This window comes from Zootoca vivipara, chromosome 6 (assembly GCF_965207765.1).
Source record: "Zootoca vivipara chromosome 6, rZooViv2.hap1.1, whole genome shotgun sequence".
Taxonomy (NCBI): domain Eukaryota; kingdom Metazoa; phylum Chordata; class Lepidosauria; order Squamata; family Lacertidae; genus Zootoca; species Zootoca vivipara.
Window position 1 is genome coordinate 4,939,836 of NC_142589.1, and position 25,150 is coordinate 4,964,985.

General features: G+C 46.2%; 2 protein-coding genes across 6 annotated transcripts in view; one reads left to right on the top strand and one right to left on the bottom strand.

Annotated features, from left to right (window-relative positions):
* Positions 1-14,054, top strand: part of GFPT1 (glutamine--fructose-6-phosphate transaminase 1) — a 43,055-nt gene extending 29,001 nt beyond the window's left edge. For 2 of the 4 annotated variants that reach the window (XM_035118082.3, XM_035118080.3), the window contains 7 exons: positions 253-309; positions 2,873-3,030; positions 6,024-6,138; positions 7,548-7,675; positions 8,581-8,748; positions 10,960-11,121; positions 11,419-14,054. In XM_035118082.3, the coding sequence (XP_034973973.1) occupies positions 253-309; positions 2,873-3,030; positions 6,024-6,138; positions 7,548-7,675; positions 8,581-8,748; positions 10,960-11,121; positions 11,419-11,463 (833 nt within the window). In that variant the 3' untranslated portion in view covers positions 11,464-14,054. The remainder of the gene's footprint in view (positions 1-252; positions 310-2,872; positions 3,031-6,023; positions 6,139-7,547; positions 7,676-8,580; positions 8,749-10,959; positions 11,122-11,418) is intronic. The other 2 variants (XM_035118084.3, XM_035118083.3) reach the window with 1 other exon arrangement.
* A 5,979-nt stretch (positions 14,055-20,033) lies between these two features.
* Positions 20,034-25,150, bottom strand: part of ANTXR1 (ANTXR cell adhesion molecule 1) — a 126,531-nt gene continuing 121,414 nt past the window's right edge. The window contains exon 18 of one of the 2 annotated variants that reach the window (XM_035118587.3): positions 20,034-20,419. In XM_035118587.3, coding sequence (XP_034974478.2) covers positions 20,180-20,419 — 240 coding nt within the window. In that variant the 3' untranslated portion in view covers positions 20,034-20,179. Of the gene's footprint in view, positions 20,420-20,797; positions 20,862-25,150 lie in introns of those variants that run through there. The other variant, XM_088670877.1, reaches the window with a different exon arrangement.

Consider the following 25,150-nt stretch of genomic DNA (forward strand, 5'->3'; position numbering starts at 1 on the left):
GGATGGGTCTTTGGCCTGGGAGCAGTGCTGGGCAGGTGGCAGGCCAAACTGAGACCAGTAGGCTAGGGTCATGACCTTTGACCTGGCGTGCTACCGAGGAGGGAGGTTTAGAATCCTGTAGAGCCAGGAGCCACCAAGTCCAGTCAGGATTCTCCCTGTTGTAGCTCTTAGCACACGGTACTTCTTGGCCATTGCTCATACAAACAATGTGTGTTTCTGTTTGTTTGTTTGTTTGTTTGTTTGTTTTTTTAGAAGTAATGAGTTCGGCATGCTTAGAACCAGACATGTGCAAGTTATCCGGGGCAAAATGTAAGAGTTTCAAAACAAAGGACAAACTCTGTGTGAATGTAGTGAAATGCAGCCTGAATTTCATGCCTAAAGCTGAGCTTCAGATATAAGCTACAAATTAAATCACGTGGATACATGTTTATTCATTATGTGTTTGTGATATTCATCTCTATCCCGCCTTTTCCTCGGTCTGGGACTCAAGGTGTGTCTTACACAAATTAAAATGACACAGATAAAATGCAAAAAATGAAAATGGTTAAAAAGTAATTAAACTCTTAATAGAACTAAAACAATATTTTTATTTTTAAAAAATCAGGTGTATTACTGAAGGACCCTTACTACTTTACCAGAAAAGTAGTTTTGACTATTTATACCAGGGGTCAGCAAACTTTCTCAGCAGGGAGCCAGTCCACTGTCACTCAGACCTTGTGGGGGCCCGGACCATATTTTGAAAAAAAAGAAAAAAGGAACAAATTCGTATGCCCCACAAATAATCCAGAGATGCATTTTAAATAAAAGGACACGTTCTACTCATGTAAAAACACGCTGATTCCTGGTCCGTCCGCGGGCCGGATTTAGAAGGCGATTGAGCTGGATCTGGCCCCTGAGCTTTAGTTTGCCTACCCATGATTTATACTATAATATAGTATAAGTAAAAAGGGGCTAAATAGCCAAAACTTGTTAATAATCACTTCCAACACCACTGCTGCGTTGAAAATGAAATGTTACCGTTCAGATGAAATGGTTGAAGCCTGGGCACTTTAGTTTGCCAAATAAACTTGTTCTGTGGAATAAAAGCTAAAAACCAATTGTAGAATCTTCTGCCCTCCTGGACACAAGAGTCGTATTGGGTAGTCACAAACAGCAGATTCCTTGCAGGGTTTCCCATCCCTCTGGGGCAGCCTTCACCGACCGCTGCCCTCCAGATGATGTTGGACTGCAACTCCCAGCAGTCCCAGCCAACACAGCTGATGGGAGTTGTAGTCCAACAACATCTGGAGGCTCTTTTAGTTCACAGTGATTTCTTCCTTGGCCAGGGGAACTGCTAGAATATATTCTGAGTGTAGAAGGCGCCTCTTAGAATGCTCCCTGTTGACCATAGTGATAGTAGCCGGCCAAAGGAATGGTAGGCATTGGCAGTTGGCAGGCTGGGGATTTGACACCCTCTGCTGGTGATTTGCAGGCATGCCTATAATCTTCTTTGCCATGCACTTGGTATTCCTGTTGTTACAACGTTTTCAGTGTAATAATAAATAATGAATTCTCTAAATTCATAAGAAGTAGTTAGTAGTTTGAATTGCTTTATGAAAAGCAGCTGTAATTATGTCTTGTAGTTCAACTCCATACACATAACACACAGAGCCATCGAGACAGATCAGTCTAGATTTGCTTTAGTGCCAGTGGAATATATGAATGGTTCATTGGTAGGGAGATTTCTTTCCGGAATGTATTGCTAAAAGGATTTGGAATCCTGTAGATATTGTTGCCATTTCTCAAAGAAGCAGAGGTTGGCCACTGACTTAGCATTTGTCCAGTTTACCTACTTTACTCTTGCCTTTTGCATCATTCAAAAAAAAGTGTGCCATTTGGGTATTGTTTAAAATGAACAACACCCCCTCAGTTTGCCATCTTAACATCTGGCTGCTATTCTCATTGCAATATATTGTCCGGTTTATTTAGATATTTTATATCTTGCCTTTCTGCATCTGCGTATACTCCAGGCAGCTCACATAAAGGAACAACAACAAATTATAAAATCCAAACAAAATTTTAAAAAATTCCTTCCAGCAGCACCTTAGAGACCAACTAAGTTTGTCATTGGTATGAGCTTCCCTAGCTAGTACGTTGTTGTAATGCAGCTGCCTTCTGTCCATGTTGCTGAGCAATGAAGGGGAAGAGCTAGAGTTCTTCAGAGAGCATTGCTGCTTTGCTTAGGTCTGTGGTTTCTCGTCTATGGTGCCTATCTCCAGCAACAACAACAAAGTTAATGCAATTCTAGGCTACATCAACAGAAGTTGAGTGTCCAAATCAAGGGAAGTAATAATAAAGCACTATTCTGCCTTGATCATACCCAACCTGGAGTCCTGTGTCTAGTTCTGGACACCACAGTTTAAGAAGGATAATGAAAGCTGGAAGGGAGTGCAGAGGATGAGCAAAATGATAAGGGTCTGGAAACCAAGCCTAATGAGGGACAATTGAGGGAATTAGGTATGTTTAGCGTAGAGAAGGTTGAGAGGTGATAGGATAGCCACCTTCAAATATCTGAAGGACATAAAAGGTGGAGGAAGCTTGGTTTCTGTTGCTCCAGAGGGTCGGATCTGAAGCAGTAAATTCAAATGACAAGAAAGGAGATTCTGATTAAACATCAGGAATGACTTTTTGATGGCAAGAACTATTGGACAGTGGAACAGTCTCCCCTGGAGGGTGGTGGACCTTCATTAGGGGTTTTTAAGCACAGGTCAGATGGCCATTAATCAGGGATTCTTTAGCTGTGATTGCTGCATTGCAGGGGGTTGGGCTAGAATGATTCTATGGCCTCCAGGTCAAGCATTTTCTGACTCTGATGGTGTCTGTCTCTCTGCAGGTGAGACAGCAGACACTCTGATGGCCCTACGGTACTGCAAGGAGAGAGGAGCCCTGACTGTAGGAATCACAAATACTGTGGGGAGCTCCATATCTCGCGAGACAGACTGCGGGGTTCACATCAATGCTGGACCAGAGATTGGGGTTGCCAGCACAAAGGTAAGGGTTCCTCACTCACACTTGGCACCAATAAAGCTCAGTTGAGTCACGTAGATTTGCCTATCTTGTAATACATGCATCTGTTCTGAATCCTATGCTGCAATGCAGGGGGGTGGACTAGATGACCCTCAGGATCCCTTCCAACTCTACAGTTCTGTGATTTCTCAAGGAAGGGCTGAGGGAGCAGGGGCAGGCATAGGGGTTCTTTCCCAGTTCTACTACACTGTGCAGAGGGTGTTTAAAAATACCCACATTTTGAATAGTTTCCTCCAGGTTGCGTTACGTTGAAAGAGGCATAACTTCTTAAAGAAATCCTCATTTGAAGTGCAGGCACACACTGCACTTTGGACTGGTTTTTAAATTGCACTGGATAATTTTTAAGAAATCAAGACAAATGATAAAGGCTTAGATGGAGAAGGTGGTTTTTTAAAAAAAATAATAATCCCCAACTGATGCAAATATTAGTCTGATCTGTTTGTTATGGTGCATTCTTAAAGCCTTGGAAGATAACCAAGCTTTCGCTTTGTGGTATGGGTTTGAGATTAGGGGTTTGTTGCAAGCTACAGGAAAGGGAAATGTAGACGGCATAAATGTTAGGTAATCTCTCGGTGTATATCAATTTCATGTGCATGTATAACTCAACTACTTTTTGTATTAAATTATTCTTTAAAGCTTACTAAAAACATACCATTAACACCCAAATGTTGGAAGAGTCTTTGAGCAGTGAATAAGGCAAGATCCCATGTGATGGGGAGCTCCTCTTCCTATCTCAGTAGATTCCCACCAGGGCATAACTACATCTCCTCCCTGCTGCCTTGAGTTGCTTTTCATGGTTTGTTGTGTGAGCTGCTGCTGCTGCAGCTGGCCATTCTGCACTCTCCCCCCTCCCTTCCGCAGACCTCCAGGCTGTAGATCCCCTTAAGAACACCCTTAAGAGCCTTCTGAATCAGGCCAATGGCCCTCCTAGTCCAGCATCCTATTCTCACAGTGGCCAGCCAGATGCCTGTGGGAAACTCGCATGCAGGATCTGAGCACAAGAACAACTCTCCCCTCCTGTGGTTTCCAGCAACTGGTATTCCAAAGCATTGCTGCCTCCAACTGTGGAGGCAGAGCAGTGCCATCCTGGCTTGTAGCCATCAATAGCCGTCCCCTCCCTTTGTCTGGCTCTCTTTTAAAGCCATCTGGGTTGGGGGCCATCACTGCCTCCCATGGGAGCAAGTTCTGTAGTTTAGCTCTACGTGCTGCATAAAGTAGTACTTTCTTTTATCTGTCCTGAATCCTCCAACACCCTTCCCCAGGGGGTGGGGTGGGGGGTGTCAAAGAGGGTCCCTAGCAAATATTTCAAGGTGATCAAGCTGCTTCTTTTTCCCCTTAAGATTTTTAAAAATGTGTTTAACAAAGAACAAGCCTTGGCCAAGATTTGTATGCTAAGGTGCCTGCTGCTTTTTCGTGGGGAACGTGCTGCAATATTACATGAGCTAAGAGGGTATTGTTTGCAGCTGACAGTCCAGCTCATTTTTAGGCTGCATTGGCAGTTTTGAAAATATTGGTGCTCCTTTCCACGGAGCCAGTTAAGAACTTCAGAATCTGTTTTCTTAGGCTGTTCTTGGCTGCTCCAGAGACCCAGGTAAGGAGCCCCTGTTCTGGCCCAGGGGCACTGGAGCCTGGGGTAACCCATGGCAATGAGAGGGGAGAGTGCCACTGGACCAGATAGCTGGCGAGGATCAATGGTTCCTAGCCACCATGGCTATGTTCTGCCTCCACTGCTGGAAACTGCAGGAGGGGAATGTACTTGCTTTCCACTATTTTGCTACCGTGAGAACAAAATTCTGGACAAGTTGGGAAGTTTTTAATTGGGTGGGGTGATGGTCACCCAGACCTTCCTGGTCCAAGCACAGCACTCTGTCCTCAGCATCTGGCTGCCCAGGTCTAGGAGGGGTATAAACCTGTATTTTTGTGTCACGGGCGCTATTTTGTCCTGCTTATGCTCTTGAGCTTGTTGGCGGCATCCCAAGTAGAGCAGATGTTACACATTACATTCTCCCCCCGTCCCCATTTAAGGCTGCATTTCTGGAATATGCAATCACCGTTTAGGGTAAAGAATCGAAGTTAACTCTGACAATGCTTTCTGGGGGAAACTACTGATACACTGAGAAGGTGGAAGTTGTCAGACAATGGCAATCCTTTTTCAAGTTGCAGTGGTGGAACCTCCAAATTAGAGTCAATACTTAGGAGTCAATAGAAAGTAGCTCCTCTAGATTAATAACAGTTTGAAATCAGTGCTTTCCCCTACATCTTGCCATCTAGTGCCCCCCACTGGTCTCTAGAAATAAGGTTCTCCCAAACAGGGATTTGGATTTCAGGCTGGGCTCCCTCCAACACAGACACACACATTTCCTCCTCAGAGTTAGCCTTTCTCTGCATTGAGCATACCCAAGTTCTCATCCTGCTCTGAGTCGCTGGGTTGGGCCTGTTGTTTTCTCTCTAATCAGGCTAGAAGGAAAAAAAACAGAAGATTGCAGGGCCTGCCCCCTTTCTGTCAGCCTTTAGACAGAATTCAGGGGTATTGACTGGCTCCCCCTGCCCCCCCCCCAACACTTTCCTGCCTAAGGATGTGAAGATATACGAGTGCGAGTTGTGCCTTGGGTGCAGGATCTTTGCCTCTGCCCAGGCATGAACAGCAAAATTACAGAGCCTCCAGCTGTAAGGACTGGCCACACACTCAGCTGCTCCCTTCTTCTTACTCTCCAGGTTAGCTAGGATAATTGTTGTCGTCAGGTCAGGTACGTTTGGAATTGGTCTCCTTTTTCTCATTGGAAGAACCAATTCTTTCTGGTGCTTAGGGGCTGGGCTGGGTTTGTGCCAGGATCAAGTGGGCACTTTTATCCCAGCAGTACCCTCCTGAGCTGCTTTCAGGTGTGATTTTTGGACAGCTTGCAGCATCTTTGCAAACCTGGCAAGCATATGCACAGTGATGTCCTCTCTTTCCGCAGGCCTACACAAGCCAATTTGTGTCGCTAGTGATGTTTGCGCTCATGATGTGCGATGACCGGATCTCCATGCAAGAAAGACGGAAAGAAATCATGCGAGGCCTCAAGTTATTGCCAGGTGTGTACAGGCGCTCTGTGGCGTCATGACAAAATGTAATACTTTGAAGGATTCTACAGCAAGGCGAGGATCGATTTGATGAGGGAAGAGGGACCTCTCATTTGCTTCCTGGTTTTGTGAGAAGCTGGGAGATTTGAAGCAGCAAGGATCTCATCCAGATTAGGTCCCTCACTGCCACATAGCCTGCATGGAGCTGCCTCTGAAGCTCTGATGCTCCATTCTTGGTTAATCCACACTAGCTACCAATCCATTTTTAGACATAGTTCAAAGTCCTGGTTATTAAACAGTTTTGGAGTAGGACCTTTGACGGGCTGCCGCCTGCTGCATGAGCCTGTTTGTCTGCTGCACTCTTGCCTAGAGGCCTTCCTCTGCAACCTGCTGTCATCAGAAGTCTGGGCTGGCTTGAGTGGCAGGGCCTTTTTGGTTCTGGCACCCAGATTCTGGACCTCAGGAAAGCCTAGTTAGAATCATAGAATTGCAGAGGTGGAAGGGACCCTGAGGGTCATCTAGTCAAACTCCCTGCAATACAGGAATAGGCAGCTGCAACCTTGACATTGTCAGCCCCACACTCTAACCAGCTGAGCCCCTTTCTTCGTGGTGACTGGTGCTCTCTCTCTCTTTTGCCAAGCTTTTGGTTGTGGTTTTTTGCTCATTTTTCATCTTACTGTTTTGATTATATTTTAATTAATGACATTTGCCACTTTGGGGGGGGGGGGCTAAAGATGGTTTTATAAATAAAATAAACAGATGAGGTCTGTGGGTGAACTCTTCAGCTGTAGAAGATGGGCTTGTGCAGGAACAATAAGTTGCATATAAAAGTGAAAACAGTCATATCTTCAAGAGAACAAAACATATTTATTTAAAAGCCACGTCAAGCATTGCATCAGTGTATCTTGGTTCTTTATTGTCACATCCTCAAATGTGGATCACTTTATAAGTTACAGAACAGGTTCTCGAGTTCTGTTGGAGGATTTAGGAATACCACCTCCCACCTCTATTCTTCGGTGCTAATGAAACCCCAATAAAAATTGGTGGGTCCAGGTGACAGTTACTTTTACTCTTTGAAGATCCACTGAATTGTGAAGTTTTCAGTACAGCTTTTAAATGCCACATTGAACATTAGTTACAGGTAGGTAGCCGTGTTGGTCTGAGTCGAAGCAAAATAAAAAAATTTATTCAGTAGCACCTTAAAGACCAACTAAGTTTATATTGTGGTATGAGCTTTCGTGTGCATGCACACGAAAGCTCATACCAAAATATAAACTTAGTTGGTCTTTAAGGTGCTACTGAAGGAATTTTTTTATTTTACATTGAACATTGTTTCCAAAGTGCATGTACAGCCATTTCTAGTGTCACTGCAGCGGTATCTGCGTGTTAACATCTTGCCTCCCACTTGCTACTTGCAATAGACTTGATCAAAGAAGTCCTGAGCATGGATGATGAAATCCAGAAACTGGCCACAGAGCTTTACCACCAGAAGTCAGTCCTCATTATGGGCCGTGGTTATCACTATGCGGCATGCCTGGAGGGCGCTCTGGTAAGAATCCCCATTTCCTTCAACAACAACAACAACAATAATAATAAGGCGGCTTATGCATCGCTATTTATGTTCCAGTTTGAAGGGTCAGACCTGACAATGAGCAAGAAAATGAGGGAGTTTTTAAAAACATGTCTCTAGTAATTATAACTGCAAATGGAGGGTTTAAAGCTGCTGTCCCCAACCTGTTGCCCTCCAGATGTTTTGACTGCAACTCACATCAGCCCCAGTCCAAGTGATCTGGAGAGCACTGGATTGGGGAAGGCTGGTTTAAAGTGTAAGGGACAACAGAAAGACTCCCAAATGGACTGAGTAGGTTTTCTAAAGGTCAGAAATGAAGATGGGTTTTAAATCAGGCCTGCAAATATTGTTGTCTCTAAACTGAATGCAGCTCAACTGCCATCTCCTCTGACCTACCAAGAGTTTTTGCAGTTCTCATGGTAGTTTTTTGTGTTTCTGCAGTCTGGGGCAGGCAGAAACCAGCTGGAGGGTTCTGGAGCCACTATCCACAGCTGCTGGTTTGCTTTTGGCTTGGTGCAGGCATAGGCAAACTCGGCCCTCCATATGTTTTTGAGACTACAATTCCCATCATCCCTGACCACTGGTCCTGTTAGCTAGGGATGATGGGAGTTGTAGTCCCAAAACATCTGGAGGGCTGTGTTTGCCTATGCCTGGCTTGGTGGAGCACATTTCCCCCAAAGAGTTCATGGGGGAATGCATGGTCGACCCCTCTCATTTAATCTTCCACAAGAACCCTGTGAGGCAAGTCAGGCTGAGAGGCACTGACTGGCCCCCAAGGTCACCCAGCGAGCTTAATGGCTGAGCGGGGATTTAAACCCTGGCCTGAGGGAGAGAGAGAGAGAGAGAGAGACTTCATGGACTAATGTGTTGCACCTTCTCTGCAGAAAATAAAAGAAATCACCTACATGCACTCGGAAGGCATTCTGGCCGGTGAGCTGAAGCATGGGCCCCTTGCCTTAGTTGATAAACTGATGCCTGTCATCATGATCATCATGAGGGACAGCACATACACCAAGTGCCAGAACGCCCTGCAGCAAGTCATTGCCCGGCAGGTGAGTGCAGACAGGAGGAGACAGAGCCCAGCTCTGCTCCACAAAGTCCCATCCTCCTTTGCTCCTCCTCAGGGATAAAGGATGAGGCGCTGGAATTGGCAGTGCCCAAAGGTATCGGAGGTGAGTGGTGGGAAAGAGGGGTCCGTTTCCTCTACGCCTCAATTCTTGGTCTAAGGGTTTCGTTCACCTCTTGCTTGTGTGTTAATTCCAGGTTTGAATGTGGGATCCTCAGGCCCCTTTTAAGGGGTCAGGGTTGCAGCCAAGGCTGCTGCCATTCCTCAGGCAAGATTTCCTCCTTGCACATCCAGACAGTTTTACTTTTATCATTTATTGCATTTATCTCCTGCCTTTCCCCAAGGAGCTCAAGGTGGCATACATTCTTCTCACAACAACCCTGCGAGGTAGGTTAGGCTGAGAGGCCTGAGATCGCCCAGTGGGGATTTGAACCCTGGTCTCCCTGGTCCAACACACTAATCACCACCGCTGGCTCTCCTTGCCCTCTCCTGCATCTGCTCAGTTGCCTAGAAGTCTTGCCTGCTCAAGGCACGGATGGGCAAGCTGAATATCCAAGATGCTTGGGAGAGGGGGGTTCCTCTTTGAAGCTGAATAGCTCTTTCCCTTTTCCTGATGTTTCTAGGGGACAAACATAACCTCATCTGTTCCCATGCTCCTCCCGCATTTATGTATAAATGTGCCCCAAATGGGAAGCCTGAGCAAAGGGAGCTGTGCAGCTTTTTATCTCCTGCCATTCAGCAGCTCAGGAGGCACTTTGACCTCCACCAGCTCTAATGCCAGAACTGAGTAGCAGTGCCTGGAGCAGTGGAGAAAAGGGGTGAGGGAAGAAGCGGGAGGGCAGCGCCTCTTCCAGCCGGAAAAACGAGGTTCTGAACCTGAACAGGAGCTGAAGGAAATAGCTATTTCCAATAGTGTTTGCTTCTCAGTGTCAGCCACCCCCCTTGAAGACTTGCCTCCTGGCTTTCTCCTCTTAGGATCTTATCCAGAGTGAAACGAAACTAACCACATCTGCTCTCCCCTGTGTTTTCACTCAGGAGTAACATAAACCAATAACTAGGGAGATGGCAAATAACTGAAAAGTGTGTTTCTTGACTACGCACATTGTTTTCATTTGGGCCGACAAAAGTGGCATTAGCAAATTAAATGACAAACCCCCGGTGTTCCAGGCTGAGACCCTCTTCAACTCCTTACAGGCAGGGCTTGTGGCTGGAAAAAAGAGGAGCCTCTTCCATCCTCTGTAGCCCCACCTGAGCCAGCACAACACTTTGTGAGGCACCTTCAAGGCTCACAGGCTTCCATTTCTCCCTTTTTTGGTGGGAACCAGTCAGAATGATGCCAAGGAGAGTGGCTTCCAGACCAGCCCCATCTGGCCAGAAAGCAGAAACCACCTTCCAGGCTGGCTGTTGTGACACCTTTTGAATTCTGCTGGCGCAGCCTTATTTCATTCGTGGGAAAAAAGCACTTTTTCAAGGTCTTAGTTCCCTGAGGCAAAAGAGTTCATGGGGTGGGATTGGTGGAGGTAAAGAGACAGCCATCCCTCCTAGCTTGGTTTCCCGCCCTCCCACACAGGACAGGGGCGCAGCCAGAGCAAAGGAGCCTGGCTTGCGCTGCTCTCTGGGGTACCCATGTTCCCTCCAGCCTGCCTGCCTTCTTCCTGGCCCAGGAGCAGGGTCAAGCAATGGCCCAGCCAAAGTGATTTGCCCCGAGTTTTGCTCAGCCACGCTCTGTGGCATGGTGCCATCTGCAAAGCAGGTGCAGGAATGCTGCCAGCAGACGCCAGTGTGACGCTTGCAGGGGAAAGGAATTGAGGTTGCTCTCCTGTCACAGTTTGGGGTCTAGCACTCCAAGACCTGCTTGCAGCAGCTGCAAAATGGCACCCTGCAGCAACTGGAACCCACGGGTGTCAAAGAGAGCTGTGAAGGTGCAGTAAATCATACCCTGAAGGTTGTGGTGGTGGAGGAGGAGCTCCTCCCCTGCTCTCCTTCCCACAGGCATGTTGCCAGGAACAGTCTGATTCTTCTGGCCTGCCATTTCCCCATGGTGCCTCAGGGACAGGCAAGACCTCTCAGCCTTTGCCTCATCTTTCTCTCAAGGGTGTGGAGAGACGGAACCTAAGAGGTGGGTGGAGGCCTCCTAAGTTTGGGAGTGGAGAAGAGGCTGCCCCGCCTCTTTCCTTTACACATGTGCTCCTTGCAGGGTCGGCCTGTTGTGATTTGCGATAAGGAAGATGTTGAGACCATCAAAAACAACAAACGGACCATCAAAGTCCCCCACTCCGTGGACTGTCTGCAGGGGATCCTCAGCGTCATCCCTTTACAGCTCCTGGCTTTTCATCTTGCGGTACTCAGAGGCTATGATGTAAGTACCACACTTCAAAGTTCCTCTTTAGTCCTTCAGTGAACATAAGGAGAGCCTGCTGGACCAGGCCAGTGGCCTATCTGGTCCAGCATCCTGTTGGTGGCGTTCCACAAACCACTTAAGGTGGTGTGAATCCACCAGCTTCAGCTGGGTTAAGTGGGCAACTTGAGCGCCTTGCCAAATAAACCAGCAAACAGAGACAGCACTTGTGTCTGTAACAAAACAATAAGTCTTATATTGCCTGTTCAATTTAAAATGTCCTTTTCAAGTTTTTTTTATTGTCTTTGTCTTTTTCAGGTTGACTTTCCAAGAAATCTGGCCAAATCTGTTACAGTTGAGTAGCATACTCTGTCATTAATGCTTTGGCAGATGTCAGCAAGAGACACTCTCTTTTGGTACTGGGACACATTGATTTTAAAAGTTCTTCCTTGATCAAATCTTAATCCCCTGTTCAAGAGTCTTTATAATTGTTACATTTGTGACTGTTAAATGTTGAATCCACAGGCTATGCCAGCAACATTGTTAAATGATGATCATTTCAAGGTACAGTTTTTTTTTCCTCTTTAAAAAGTCATAACCCTCCTTTGTTGTCTAGCTGGATTGTTTCAGGCCTCCATAGTGCTGAATTGCATAATTGTCTAAGTATCTATAAGGCATGCAGGCTTGTAAGATCTTTCAAGAATGGAAATGGGAAACAAGAAGGTAGTTCTGGAAATTTTAAGAACAGAGTGAGACGCTAGGGCTGTGCTCTGCCACAGGAAACCAACTTTCCCCATCCTGCAAGGATGTTCACTGTCAATGCCTAAAGAGGAAAGAGCCCTGGTTGGTTGCTCCTGTAGAGTGTAGACTGAGGTGGAGGCCACTTTGTGCGTTCATTTTTCTTAATGGCATAAAGTCACCAGAAGGTGGGTCACTTCCCCTTGCCTCTTTCACAACATAGTAAAGACATTCCTCACCATATAAGGAATGCAGTCAGAAGAGAGAACTGCACCCCATTTTTACCTACTGGAGGATGAAAAATTGGGTGACCCTTGGGTGAGAGAAGACACAACTGAGGTCTGTACCGGTTGCCACTAATGTTATTCCCAGCATCTTCTCTGAAGAATCAGTCCATTTTATTTGGAGGGTAGCTCTTCAATGAATGACCCCAATTCTATTAATGTGAACAGGTCCCACATAAACATGTGGAGGTCAAGCTGCTATTTTCTAGAGGTTAGGGGCAGATGGTGAAACTAGGGCTGAGCTGAAGTGGGAGAGGGCAGGTGGTGTGAACATGCTCTGTGCGAAAGCCTTTGCCTGCTGCAAAAAGCAGCCACCCCTTGGCATTTTGGGAGGGGCCTATGAATAGGGGCAAAAAGTGTTTGTCATTTTGTAAAAGCAAATGCATCCTTTGTTGTCGTCCACCTAGGCCAATTTGACCTATTTTTCAGCACCGAGTTATTAATAATAATTGTTGGCAATGAATCCAGCAGACTGCAGAACGGGAAGATGGAGGCGGAATTTTACTCCACTTGAGTAAACAACACAGAGATGTCTTCCTTCTCTCTTCTCTAGCTCTGCATGAAAAAACCTTTGAGAAATGAAGCAGCCATGTGTTCTGCATAGTATTAAGTTTGTAATGAAGGTAGTGAGAAGGGGCGTAAGAGAACATGCAATACAATATGAAGACCAAAGATGAGCTTCAACGCCAGACTGGTGTACTAGGGCTGAACAGGTTTGGAAACCATTGATGGAGCAAACATAGATGGCAAAAATCCAAGTTATCTGAATGAGCAGCCTCCCAATTCCCTTGTCCTTAGGTGATGAGACAGAGATGACACCAGAGGGCTGTGAATAAGCTTCCTTTCTGAGGACGCTTTCACAGTTTTATTTCAAGGGCAGAAGAACTGGAATGTACAAAAGCTAAGAAATATGGCAAATAAGCCAATTTGCAGAGCTCAGTACAAAACCAGCTTCTCTGCATCGCCTTTCATCAGTTGAGAAAAAAATGTCCTAATAGAGAGGATTTAGGGATACTATGATGGGGGGGGGGACAGCAGTTGTGTGACCCTCTTGGCCTGCCTAAGAACAATGGGATGATGGTGTGTCTTGAGTATTCAGAAAGCCTTGCACCCTGATGCTCAGCTTCTCTTGTGCTCATCATAAAGGTTTAAAGTGGCCCATAATTGCCATTGAACATTGTAGAGTTGCGAAGTATTGCATTAAACAAAAGTCCTTACCTTGCCAGCGGTTACGCAATGTCAGGAGGGGCAGCGGTTTTCTTTCAGTGGATATGTGTCTGAACTGCCTGCCGTGCAGTGTAAAGGGAAAGGAAGGGCTGCTGGAAGAGGTTTCACTCCACTTGTGACTTGGGCTACTTTACATAGATGTAGAGCACCAGCGTGCAGGGCAGAAGGGCTTAGCGTTACTTCCAGCCCCTACGGTACAAGTTCTAACTGATGTGGAAAGGTCTGCGCTCTCTTCCTGTGCAAGTTTCCATGTGGGATTCCCCCTCATTTTGAACACCATGGTTCCAGAAGTCTGCAAGCCTTTTAACAACCAAGTGAACTCATGTAACTCAACAATCCATCAGCGTGGTCTTCAACACTTCCATTGTGGCCAACCTTGTTAAGTACAAGTTCCTCGTGTGTCATGAAGAAGGCTGACGTGGTTTACTACTGAAGACGACTAATGTGGACTCTGGCTGATGAAATCACAGCTCTGTGTGTGTGTGTGTGTGTTTAAAACTGGAACATTTTTGAAAATGTTAGCCCTCTGTTTCTCTGCTCATTTCCCTTTGGAATGTATATATACAGCTCGTCATGGTTTATGGGGACCACTTTACTAATTTTGCGCTGTGTGCTCTACACAGCTCAGAATTTTATCATTTAGATTGTTTCTTAGCTTACTTTTTTGTATTTTGCTCTTTAAATAATAAAAAGTGCCCAACCTTACCATGACTTTGGCTTAGAAATCCTTGTTCTCTTGTGCTTCCCATAAAAAGAACCACCCAAGGCAACTTGTGAATTGAAATCGCAAACTGCAGTAGCTCTTGCCCGCAGAATGCACAGGTTTCATTGTAAAAACGGGGTGCGGAATTATACAGCCGTATAATTTGATAGTCCTGTGTGGACCACCAAACACTTCCCTTAGAACTGCAGCTCAGCCTTTTCAAAATGAATTAAATGCCTATCAGTGTCCCCAAAACATGTTTTCTTTTGCAGGGTTTTTGCTCCATAGGCCTGCCTCGCCCTTTGAATGGCCGGTGTTTAGCCTTTGCCTTGAGAGAGGTAACAACCTAAAAAAAGGTTCACCAGAGCTCAGCAATAGGATTCATTCTCCAAATCCAACCAATTATTGCAGCAGACTTTGGGAACAGTGTGTGAGAGGAACTCCCGGCTTTAACAGTCAAGGTTTCAAGGGCCTCATTCCCCCCTTTGGGTTCTGGGGTCAAAATGCTTCAGTGACACAATGGGCAAAATTGTTCTCTTAGGCGCCAGACTAAGGATGGGGGAGCCCGTGGCTCTCCAGATGTTGCTGGTCTCCCCTCACCCTTGATAACGTAACATTCTTTCCTGGGAATCAGCGTAACCAGGATTTATGGGGGGGGGGGCAAGCATTATGTTAGGGGGGCAGAACCAAGCCACCTGCAATGCAATTGGTCAGCTTCTGATCCACAGCTGCCCTTTCCCCACTTTTATGAACAGAATACATGAAGGCAGAGCTCAAATTAGTTCTTTAATAACATCAAAATTTAAGAGAGTAATGGCTGTATCTAAAAAACAACAACAACCCCACACAATTCATGCAAATAAGCCAAGGGCACAGAACAAGAGTCTTCTGCTTGCTGAACAGACATTTCTCTCATCCACCAAAGGTCGCCACATCTACAGAGAAAAGCTTCTCTTCTGACTTACATCATCTCCATTATTTGCTAACCTCTCCATCCTTCCAGGGACTTCCAAGAATTGCAGATTGGCCACCGTTAATGATATGACATATACACTTGGCTTTTGAATCTAGGAATAAATAGATTCAACCAAAGTAGTTTCTCAAGATTTGGTCCAGTATGATTTATCAGTATTTATTCAACTACGGTATTTGAACATGTGAAGTGGTTAGTCATTTTGCGATTTAATTCTTCCTGAAGCTGCAGAAAAGATGGTGTCTCATCCAACTGCTTCCACTCTTCTTTTTGTTATACAAAGAACTCTCTTTAGAAATGGCTAGTTCTGGAATACTTGCTGTTATGAGCTCAGGATTTTCTATTAACAAAAAAATGTATACACAGTACTATATGTCTCTATATAGTACACTGGCCAGTTCAACCTCTCTGTTACATAACATTAATTGTCCCTGGAAAATTAATCAGAGTTTGAGGTCCATGGACACAATCCAACCAAAGTTAAGCACTGATATCTCACAGATTTCACCACCTTTAACATGAAAATAGTTTTGAGCTGATTCCGATTGCTCTCATGGCAACTAAACAATGTCAGGCAAATGGAAAATGGTTGAAACCTGAGTTCTGCACAGCCCCATGCTCTTTCTGCTCTTTCTCCAAAGAGTTAAGAGTGGATTGAGTCCATTGTCCTCTTTCTCCACCACAGATAGACCCCTCAACTGCTGTTTACAACTGTCGATAATGGTTTAAGTGGAAGATCTTCTGCTCAAGAGTCTTCATGATTACAGTTAATGCTGTGTAAAGGAGGCATTCGTCATTACAGGGACTATCCATACATTAATAATAGCAATACAACCATAAAAGGGGGGAATTAAACAAAAAAACAAGCACAGCTTGATACAATAACATGCCATGAAATATCATTGGCTTTATAATAATTTACTACAACATGAAAAAAGATCTTTTATCCACACAGGATAGGAAATGCTTCCACTTAAAATATGGCAAGCATACAATAATAAAATATACACCACAGATTTGGAATTTTGCTTTTAAATCATGCACAGAGGATTTGTGTATTTAAAAATAAAACATCCCTGGCCTAACTTACACTTTTAAATTCATTTGTTCCCTTAGTTTTAAAATCTTTTAAACTGGGAAAACAAAATTCATCTTTAACAAAACTGGGAGCTATCAAAATGCACTTATTTTCCCTCTGAGATTATTCCAGCGTTGCCACCAAATAAACGCTAAAGAAGTGTTGCATTTTTCTAAAAAGCTTTTTTTATTCCAAACTTTGGGGGCACCTTCAAGGCTCTGTAACAAGTCAAACCTACTCCCTGTATTACTCACCCCATTTGTTCTATACTTTCCGAGCAGTCTGCCAGGAAGTTCTCTTGGCAAACCCTTGTTACAAGTTGCGCTGTTCTGCACCTCCACTAGGTTTGCACAAGAGAGCTTCCAACTGGACTGAGTGCTCCCATCTTCCAGCAAGATGAACTTCTGCTCAGCTAGATTGTGGCAACCAGCTGGACCTTGTGCCGGAGCTTCTTGGGCAATGACAAGGCCGCCTTGTGACCGAACTGCAACTACACCCTGAAAACCCAAACAGTGGCTATTTCTGGAGAGGTTTGTGACCAGGCAGAGTCCCGAGTGGTGGCTTTGCTATTACAGAAGGCTGCTTTGTTCTGCCTGCAGATGGAGCAGCTGTTGCTGTGCAGCTGGGGAAAGAAAAGAGTGGGGAGATGAAGCAGCAAAAGGCAGGGGAGTATCCACTGGCCACTCTCAGCTCATGGTAACTGCTGAAAACCACAGCCCTGGAGACAGATTGGGCACTTCCAATCTGGATTAAGTTGCTTGAGTTGCAGCCATATACAGTTGTCCTTAGGATGCTTTTGAATTTGATCATAGGCAGCAGGAAACCAGAAAAGAGCATCGACCAAACCAAGGGGCTGTCTAGCCCAGCATCCTGTTTTCAAGAGTGCACATCCTGAGGGCCCTGGGAAGCTCAAAAGTGGGACCACGGAGATGATCGGGGACCTGTTGTTTCCTAGCATATGGGACAGCTCAGCACTATCCTGCCTCGGACCATATTCCATTTAGCTACCATGGCAGATAGCTTTGGGTTGACTTACCATCCATGAATTTGACTAAATCTTTTCCGACTCGCATATCTGAATGTTGGAAGATTCGGGACAGGTGAAATAAAGTCCTTCACGCAGCACCCAGTTAAACTATGGAACTCGTCCCTACAGGGGCCAGTGATGGCCACCAACTTGGATGGCTTTAAAAGAGGATTAGGCAAATTCGTGGAGGGGAAGGCTATTGATGACTACTAGCCACAAGGCTGTGCTCTGCCTCCAGTTGAAGGCAGTGATGCCTCTGAATCTCAGTTGCTGGAAACCACAGGAGGAGGAGGGAGTGGTTTTGTGCTCCAATCCTGCTTGTGGGTTTCCTGCAGACTAGGTGGGCTATTGGCCTGACCCAGCAGGCTCTTCTTATGTGCCATGCACATCTGAAGATTATGCATCTCTCCCCCAGGGCAGATGCACAGGTTCCTTTCCTGGACAAGTCAACGACATGCTTGGTTTTCTACCACATGCTGCGATGTGCAAAGTGTTCCAGCCCAGAGATTCTCAGAGCACCCAAATAGCCAAGTCTACCCATGCAAGGCCACCTTCTGGCTGCAATGACCCCGCAAATAATTTCTTTGCAACCTACCTTAACAATGAAGGTGGACATGCCCTATGGCAGATGCATGCGCAAGCATTCCCCCTGGACTGTGGCCTTGATCTCTTGCAGTGATTGTCTACGGGAGCACAAGGGAGCCAAAGGCCACATTGATTTTCATGTCCGCAAGGGAGAGTGGAGTCGGCATATCGAAGTCACTGAAAGCAATGCAAGCTCAACGTGCTAAACACTGACCGGATCCCGTCCGTCACCATTTTGAACAACTTTAGGATGCATCATTCTGCAGAAAGGTGTTGAAATCCTCCAGAAACACCAGGAGGGGTGTTTTCCTTGGGGGAAACTGATCCTAATGATCGCACGGTGCTGCATGAGTTTGCCATTATTGATGCAATTATTTTATCTACTTCTAACATCTGTGTTACTAAGGCAGGTTGTCAGACATTTTACTACAGGTAAAATACATACATTTGCAGGACTGGAAAACTGAGTCAGCTCCCACTTATAAAAAGCAACGATGCAGCCTGTGCATCTCCTGGGAGTCTCAGTGTTATTGCACATTTTGGTATTGCCCCAGCAAGGTGCTGCACCCCCCGCTAACTAAGGCTAGTTTCCTGCGGGTGCCGCAACGTAACTTGTCTTACAGCAAGTCAGGCTATTGGCTTACCTAGCCTAGCACCATCTATCTGGGCTCACAGCTGCTCTCTGGGCCCTTGCTCTGTCCTGTAATCCAAACGCCTCGAGATGGAAACAGCCTTGGACCTCCTGCGTGCAGATCCCATTGAAATGGGGCTCCTTCCCAGTCAAAGGCAGGCATGGAGGGCTCCTTGCATCAGTGATGAAGGTGAGCTGTACAGAAATGCCAAGAGCAGGCAGGCAGGCACGAGGTGGCTGTGTGAATTGCCCCTTCAAAACGGAATGAAATCAACATAGGTTTTGTAAAATAAGTACTGGAGGAAAAGAGTCTCACACTGTGTTGAAGTCAATACATGATGAACTTTTTCAGGTGATATCCATGGAACCAATTCCCAGGCCACTTCCAATTTGTAAGGGTCTGCAATTGCATCTGAGGCCAAGAGTGGCGTCCCATGGCCAAATACAGAGTCAGCAGAGGACATGAAACTCAAGTCACACCTCTCAGATCAGCATCCATCTCACTCTTTTCCAAAGTTCTCTCTGAACACACATCAAGAGGGCAAGTTAACGTGGCTAAGCCAGAATGTATCAAGCTCTCGCTCAGTCTAGGCACCACTTGAGACCAGTTCAGCATGATCAAATCCACTAAAAGAGCCGCCTTGAACTGGCATCAACATACGGTTCTCCGAGTCCATTTGAAAGTAGCTACTAAAGGGGGAAAGTTGTCTAGTCTTTTTAAAACCATGGCAATTCAAGTCGTTTCACCTCCTCTCTGCACGCTGGGGAAACATTTGCGTGAAACTCCCTTTCCTTCTGTTCCTCCTTCCCATGATTGAGGTGTGTTGTTTTTCCAAAGCCGGCCAACAGGAAGTGGATTCACTTAAACTGCCAGCACACTTCCTAAAAGGGTCCTTGCAGGGCCAGTCAGGTGTATTGTTGGTGGTTTTCAGATCTCCCATGGAATCAACCACTTTGGGCTGCCCTTGGGCTGCCTTTTGGAAATCTCACGGCCATGTGCCACAGAACTTCTGCCCCTTGCCTGGGCAAGGCCGCCTTTCCACCCAGCGGCTGCATTTGCTCTGCTTCATCACAGCATCCCAACTCCTCTGGACTCCTCCTGTCAGCTGAGAACATGACAAAGCCATACATTCCATTTCAGGCCACTTCCTCCACTTCCATTGCAGGGTGCGGACCGTATGACCCTTGGGGTCCCTTCCAACTCTACAATTCTATGATTCTTCAAAGGGCAAAGTGCTGACGTTTCCTTTGCTTCCAGTCATCTGTTCTTCCTCTGAAACCATCAGACTTGAGTTAATTGCACCTACTGCCTTCTTTCTAGCAACATATCAAATCCAGGCATGCTCAGGAATACCTTCCACGTGGCAATACTGGCGTGGGCTCCAAGGATTTCTGTGGCCACAGCCATGCTGTCCTCCTGAGATCCCCACCACTCACCTCTGACGGATGATCTACTCAACCTGACAGGAAGAGGATGGCTTTCAGATCAGTGGCTGGTGGTATCCTGAACACACAGGGCTGTGGGCAGCGTCCAGCGACTGTTTTGCTTTCGTTGTCAGAGTCATACTCTTTTTAAAGTGATGAATGGCAGAGATTTCTTCCAAACTGAATGCCAGGGATTTGAGCATTCCAGTCAACTGGGGCATTAGAGGACTTTTTGAGAAGAAGAAGAGGAGGAGGAGGAGGAGGAGGAGGAGGAGGAGGAGGAGGAGGAGGAAGAAGAAGAAGTATTGAAAGGGGTTTGCTTGTCTCTTCACCCAGAATGTTAAGAATGGTTTTACAGTACTGTTGAAAATGGCTTAAGAAAGGCTTCTGGGAGAGAGGGCAGGGTGTTTAGACAGAGGGCCGTGGAGGGGGACGAGAAGGGGGAGGGGCCCGATTTGGGGGAGGAGCATGAGGAGGGGGAGGGAGAGGGGGGAGCGTGGAGGGCGGAGACGGGGTAGGAGGCACTGGGGAGCTGGGTGGTGGAGGGGTGTAGATGGGGGCAGGGGGAGGGGGGTGGTAGGCGTTGTTGAGAGGGTACTTGGGGGGAGGCTGTGATGTCTTCACTCGGGTGAAATTAATGCAGCGACCCTGAAAGAGAAAGCAAACATGGAGTCACTCAGGATGGAGCTGATAGAATTCATGCTGAGATGATGGGCCAGCGCAGAATCTGAATAAAGCGCAGAATCTAGCTAGCTAGCTTGCTTTTTTAAAAGGGTTTCTAGACCTCATGCTGGTGAAGGTATGCTTGGGAGCGTGTGAGCAAAGAACAGCTGGAGAAACCCAAGTGCTGTAGGGAGTGCTGAAGAAGACTTCCAGTGGTCCAGTGAGGTGGGGAATTAAGTGGCATGGATAACTGAAAGCCAGTGTTTGTAGTGGTTTAAGTGCGAGGCCGGGGTTGGAATCCCACTCGGCCATGAAGCTTACTGAGGGACCTTGGGGGCAGATGCCGCCTCTTAGCCTAGCCTACCTTGCAGGGTTGTTGTGCGGGCTAAAGGAGGACGGGAAGAACCAAGTACGAGACCTTGAGATCCTTAGAGAAAAAGGTGGGGCAGTGCAGTAAATAAATAAATGACAGCATTGTTCCCCTTCCTCAGAGGTAGAACCATGCTTGCTAAATAAACAAATTCAGCTGATTGCTGTTCTTTCTTTTTTTACACAATGGATGCTGGAGATATTTATTTATTTATTGGGTTCTATAGATCCTGCCAAGGCTGACAGATACTAACAGCAAACGCAGGTGGTTGAGCACCTATCTGTTTGGAAGGAAATGGGGCCACCCAAAAATAAAGGAGGGGTTTCTCCATATTTGTGGGACTCCCTGCATATGAAGGAGCTTATACATTTGCAAATTAAAAGAACAGGTTTTTGGTTTTTTTTACTAAATTCAAAATGAGCTGACAAGACCCTCAAGGTCCCAAGACTTAAGGAATGCTGGTGGCACGGGGGCATTTAGCGGGGCGAAGGGGCAAAAGGAGGAAACTTCTATGCCTCCCCACCTGGCACCCCCCAAAAACACAGAGGCTGGCTGAAGCTGAGGGCAGACAGAGTCCAGAACAGCAGGAGGGCAAGTATCCCATTTGATACCTATTAAAAGGATCAACTCTTTTCCAGGCTAAACCACATAATCAAATCTCAATTTTTTTTTGCTTCTCCACACCTGGTGTCAGGGTTGTTGTGGCTACTCCTGAGTAACGACCTTCCACATGCTTGTCTTTCAGAAGCTTTTATTACTGCACATTATTTACAGTGTACGAGCTGCTAGTTTCATGTCTTCTCACTCCGAATCAGATTCCTGCACTGGCGCTCTTCGCGTTTTAGCCCAACATAAAAGCCTCGGAACTGTGAAGCGTTTCCCCTTTCTCCGCCTCCTCAATTCCGGTGTCGGGGGGGGGGGGGGAACGGCCTACGGACTGACTGACTCCTGTCCCCTCTTTCTCCCTCCCTCTCTCCCTGCCTATGGAGCAGGGGCTTTTGGATGTTGCCAGAGGGCTGGCACTCCCTTTCTGTTTCCTGGCTCTGCTCATCAGACCCTTCGCTCTCGTGGCTGCTCCAAGACGGGCTGCTCCTGAGGAGGGGAGGCTGTTCCCTGTAAGCCTTACCCCTTACACCTGGCCCCAGAGATAAAGCGCAGGGTTGGAACATGAATAAAAAGCCCCAAAGATACGCAAATTCTCCTCCCCCCCCCCCAAAAAAAAATCTGGAGCAAACACAAAGTTTGCTGCTTGCCTCTTGGCTTGGATGGGTGGACAGCTGTATGTTACGCTGGGTTACGTTTATAGGCGCTTGTGGACCAGAAAGAACAGGGGGCAGGCCTGTAAGAGCCTCTGCAATGGCATCTCCGGTGGAAAAAGGTGCAGAATGTGGTTGAATGTTAATGACCTGATGCTCGCCCACAGCCACAAAATGCATCTTTAGCTGCCTATAAAAATGGTGCTGAATTAGTCTCCTCTAATAATTTCCACCTCTGCAATCAAGCAAACCCTGTAATGTATCGTTTCTCAAGCCAGGGGCACAAAGATGTGAACAAACTCATCTGCAGACATTTTGGACTTCGCCTGCTATCAGCTGCAGCAAGCAAGCAAGCAAGCAAGCAAGCAAGCAAGCAAGCAAGCCAGGGCTGAGAGGAGTTGATAATCCAAAACATCTGAATGGCACCAGGTTAGGGAAGGCTGACAAAGAGAAAGAAAAGGAGCGAGAGTGAGAGATTAAGCAAATTCATGAAGGAGAGGACGATTGGTGGCCAGGGCTATGCTCAGCCTGCACAACTGGAAGCAGCAAGTGCTTCTGTATACCAGTTTCTGGAAACCACAAGAGGGGAGAGTTGCCCTTGTGCTCAGGTCCTGCTTGCAGGTTTGCCATGGGTACCTGGTTGGCTGCCATGACAACAGGATGCAGGACTAGATGGGCCACTGGCCAGAGCCGGCAGGCTCTTTTCATGTTAGAGATGGTGGGACTGAAACATTCCTCCAAGTTTATATCTCAGGGTGTCATGGAATCATAGAGTTGGAAGGGACTCAGGTAAAAAGATAAAGGTAAAGGACCCCTGGATAGTTAAGTCCAGTCAAAGGCAACTCTGGGGCTGTGGTGCTCATCTCGCTTTCAGGCCGAGGGAGCCGGTGTTTGTCCACAGACAGCTTTCCGGGTCATGTGGCCAGTATGAATAAACCGCTCCTGGCGCAATGGAACACCGTGACGGAAACCCAAAGCGCATGGAAATGCCGTTTACCTACCCGCTGGAGCGGTACCTATTTATCTACTCACACTGGCATGCTTTTGAATTGCTAGTTTGGCAGGAGCTGGGACAGAGCAACAGGAGCTCACCCCGTGGCGGGGATTCGAACCGCCAACCTTCCAATCGGCAAGCCCAAGAGGCTCAGTGGTTTAGACATAACAATCCATGTAGACATGAACTGAAAAATGTAATACGCCTCAGCAGCTGCAGTGTGAGAAATGGCAGGCGGGGCCCAGCATGGCACCTCAGAGCTTTTGCGCAGACATTTGCCTGTGTGCAAGCCAAGCCATTCCCTTCCCTCTTTCCCTCTCCTCCAGGAGGATCAGCCTATGGGGAGTCAACATATGGCAGCTGTGTGGGGCTCAGCCTTGGCTCAGCTGGCCAGGTGTGGCTCAGGACAGGAGGCCACAGAGCACCCAACCCTGCTTTAAAAGGCTGTTTCCATTCCACTGCCTTCCTCCCGAATCAAAGCATCAGCCTATGCTGGGGTTGTCGTAAATCAAAGCACATATTTGGACTCGGCTGCAATGGTTTGATTCATTGTCCCTGGGCCTTAGTTGGGTGTGTGTGTGAGTTGCCTGTAGCTTTCATGTCTCTCCTTTCCAGCCGACAGCAGGACATACTTTTATACGTAGTAAATCAGGAGGTGGAAAAGACATTACAAGCTCAGATTTGATAGAGGTCAGTTTGTGGGGGTGGCGAGGGATACACACCTTCTCTCCAACTAGCTAGCCGGTGAAGAAATGATTCCTTACAGCTTTCAAGAAACATCTGCCTGAGACTCAAAGCATTCCGTGAAGGAAAGGAGAATAAAATAGAGAATAGAAACAAGGCCAACCTTCTCCAACCTGGTGCCCTCCAGATGTTTTAGACTACTACTGCCACCAGCCCCAGGAAAGGAGAGGAGGGAGCCCTTAATTTTCAGATAGGAGCCTGTTTTGGGAATGCTTCCTTTTGGGGGGGGGGAAACAGCAGACCACCCCACCTAGATTAAACACATTTTTAGGTTGGGATGCCAACCTCAGGTAGCTACGGATATTTCCCCAAGGCTATTCTTAAGTAGCTAAGTCTACTGCTCAGGTTGCCAGAAGATGCCTACAAGAAGATGTCCATCAAGGCAGTGACAGAAACTGGACAACTTTAAATCCAACCAAATACCTCTCTTGACAAGGGAAGGTTCCCTTTGAACGTTGGGCTGAGAGATGGGGTGAAACCATCTGCTTCACTCTCACTTCAGCCAAGCCCACCAGCCTCAGATAATCTCAGGTATGGAGTGAGGTAACAATACACTAACTATTCCACATCATGCAATACAAGGGTGGATAAAAAGCAACATTTTTTTAAAAAAGGGTTTTTTAAAAAAAAAAAACTTAGAACATTTTTTATATATATCAGATTTTTAAAATAAAATGCTTTTGGAGGAAAAAAAAAATCTTTCTAAAGATAGTTTTCTATTTAAGTTACATTATAGTCCAAAGGCTATTCATCAGGAAATAAGGATTTGTTTTAAGTTTTTCATGTGTGCTGAAACTCAGTCTAAGTTGGTTTTTAAGGAAATTGTTATTAAGGAAATGATTATTTTTCTCCTTCCAATAAAGTACAGCAGAAAAGTTGCCCAAATATAAACAGTTAAGTTATTAAACCTCACAATAATTTCATAATTATCTATGTATTTCTAATAGTATAACCAAATCAGTAATTTTTGATATAACTGTAAAAACTACTCAGAAGATTTATTATTCCAAAAATGAAACCTTCATCTGGTTTTAAATATTAAGATGATACCAGCAGGAATGTCTGTCTGTAAGCAATAAAAATAAAAATGATTTAAATCAAGTATTACTGACTAGTGATTTAAATCGTGTTTTAAATTGTGATTTAAATCGATTTGATCTAAATCAAATCCACCCTGTGCAATATTGTGCTGAGCATTTGAGATGCGCTAGCCGGCCTTTCCCAAGCCCTCCTGGACTACATCTCCCATCCTGGTCAACAAAGCTCATGCTTTCTAGCCACTCAGGAGTTGGAAACAGATGTCAGGGCTGAGCCCTGGCAAACCTCTCCACTACAAATGACAAATTCACCGT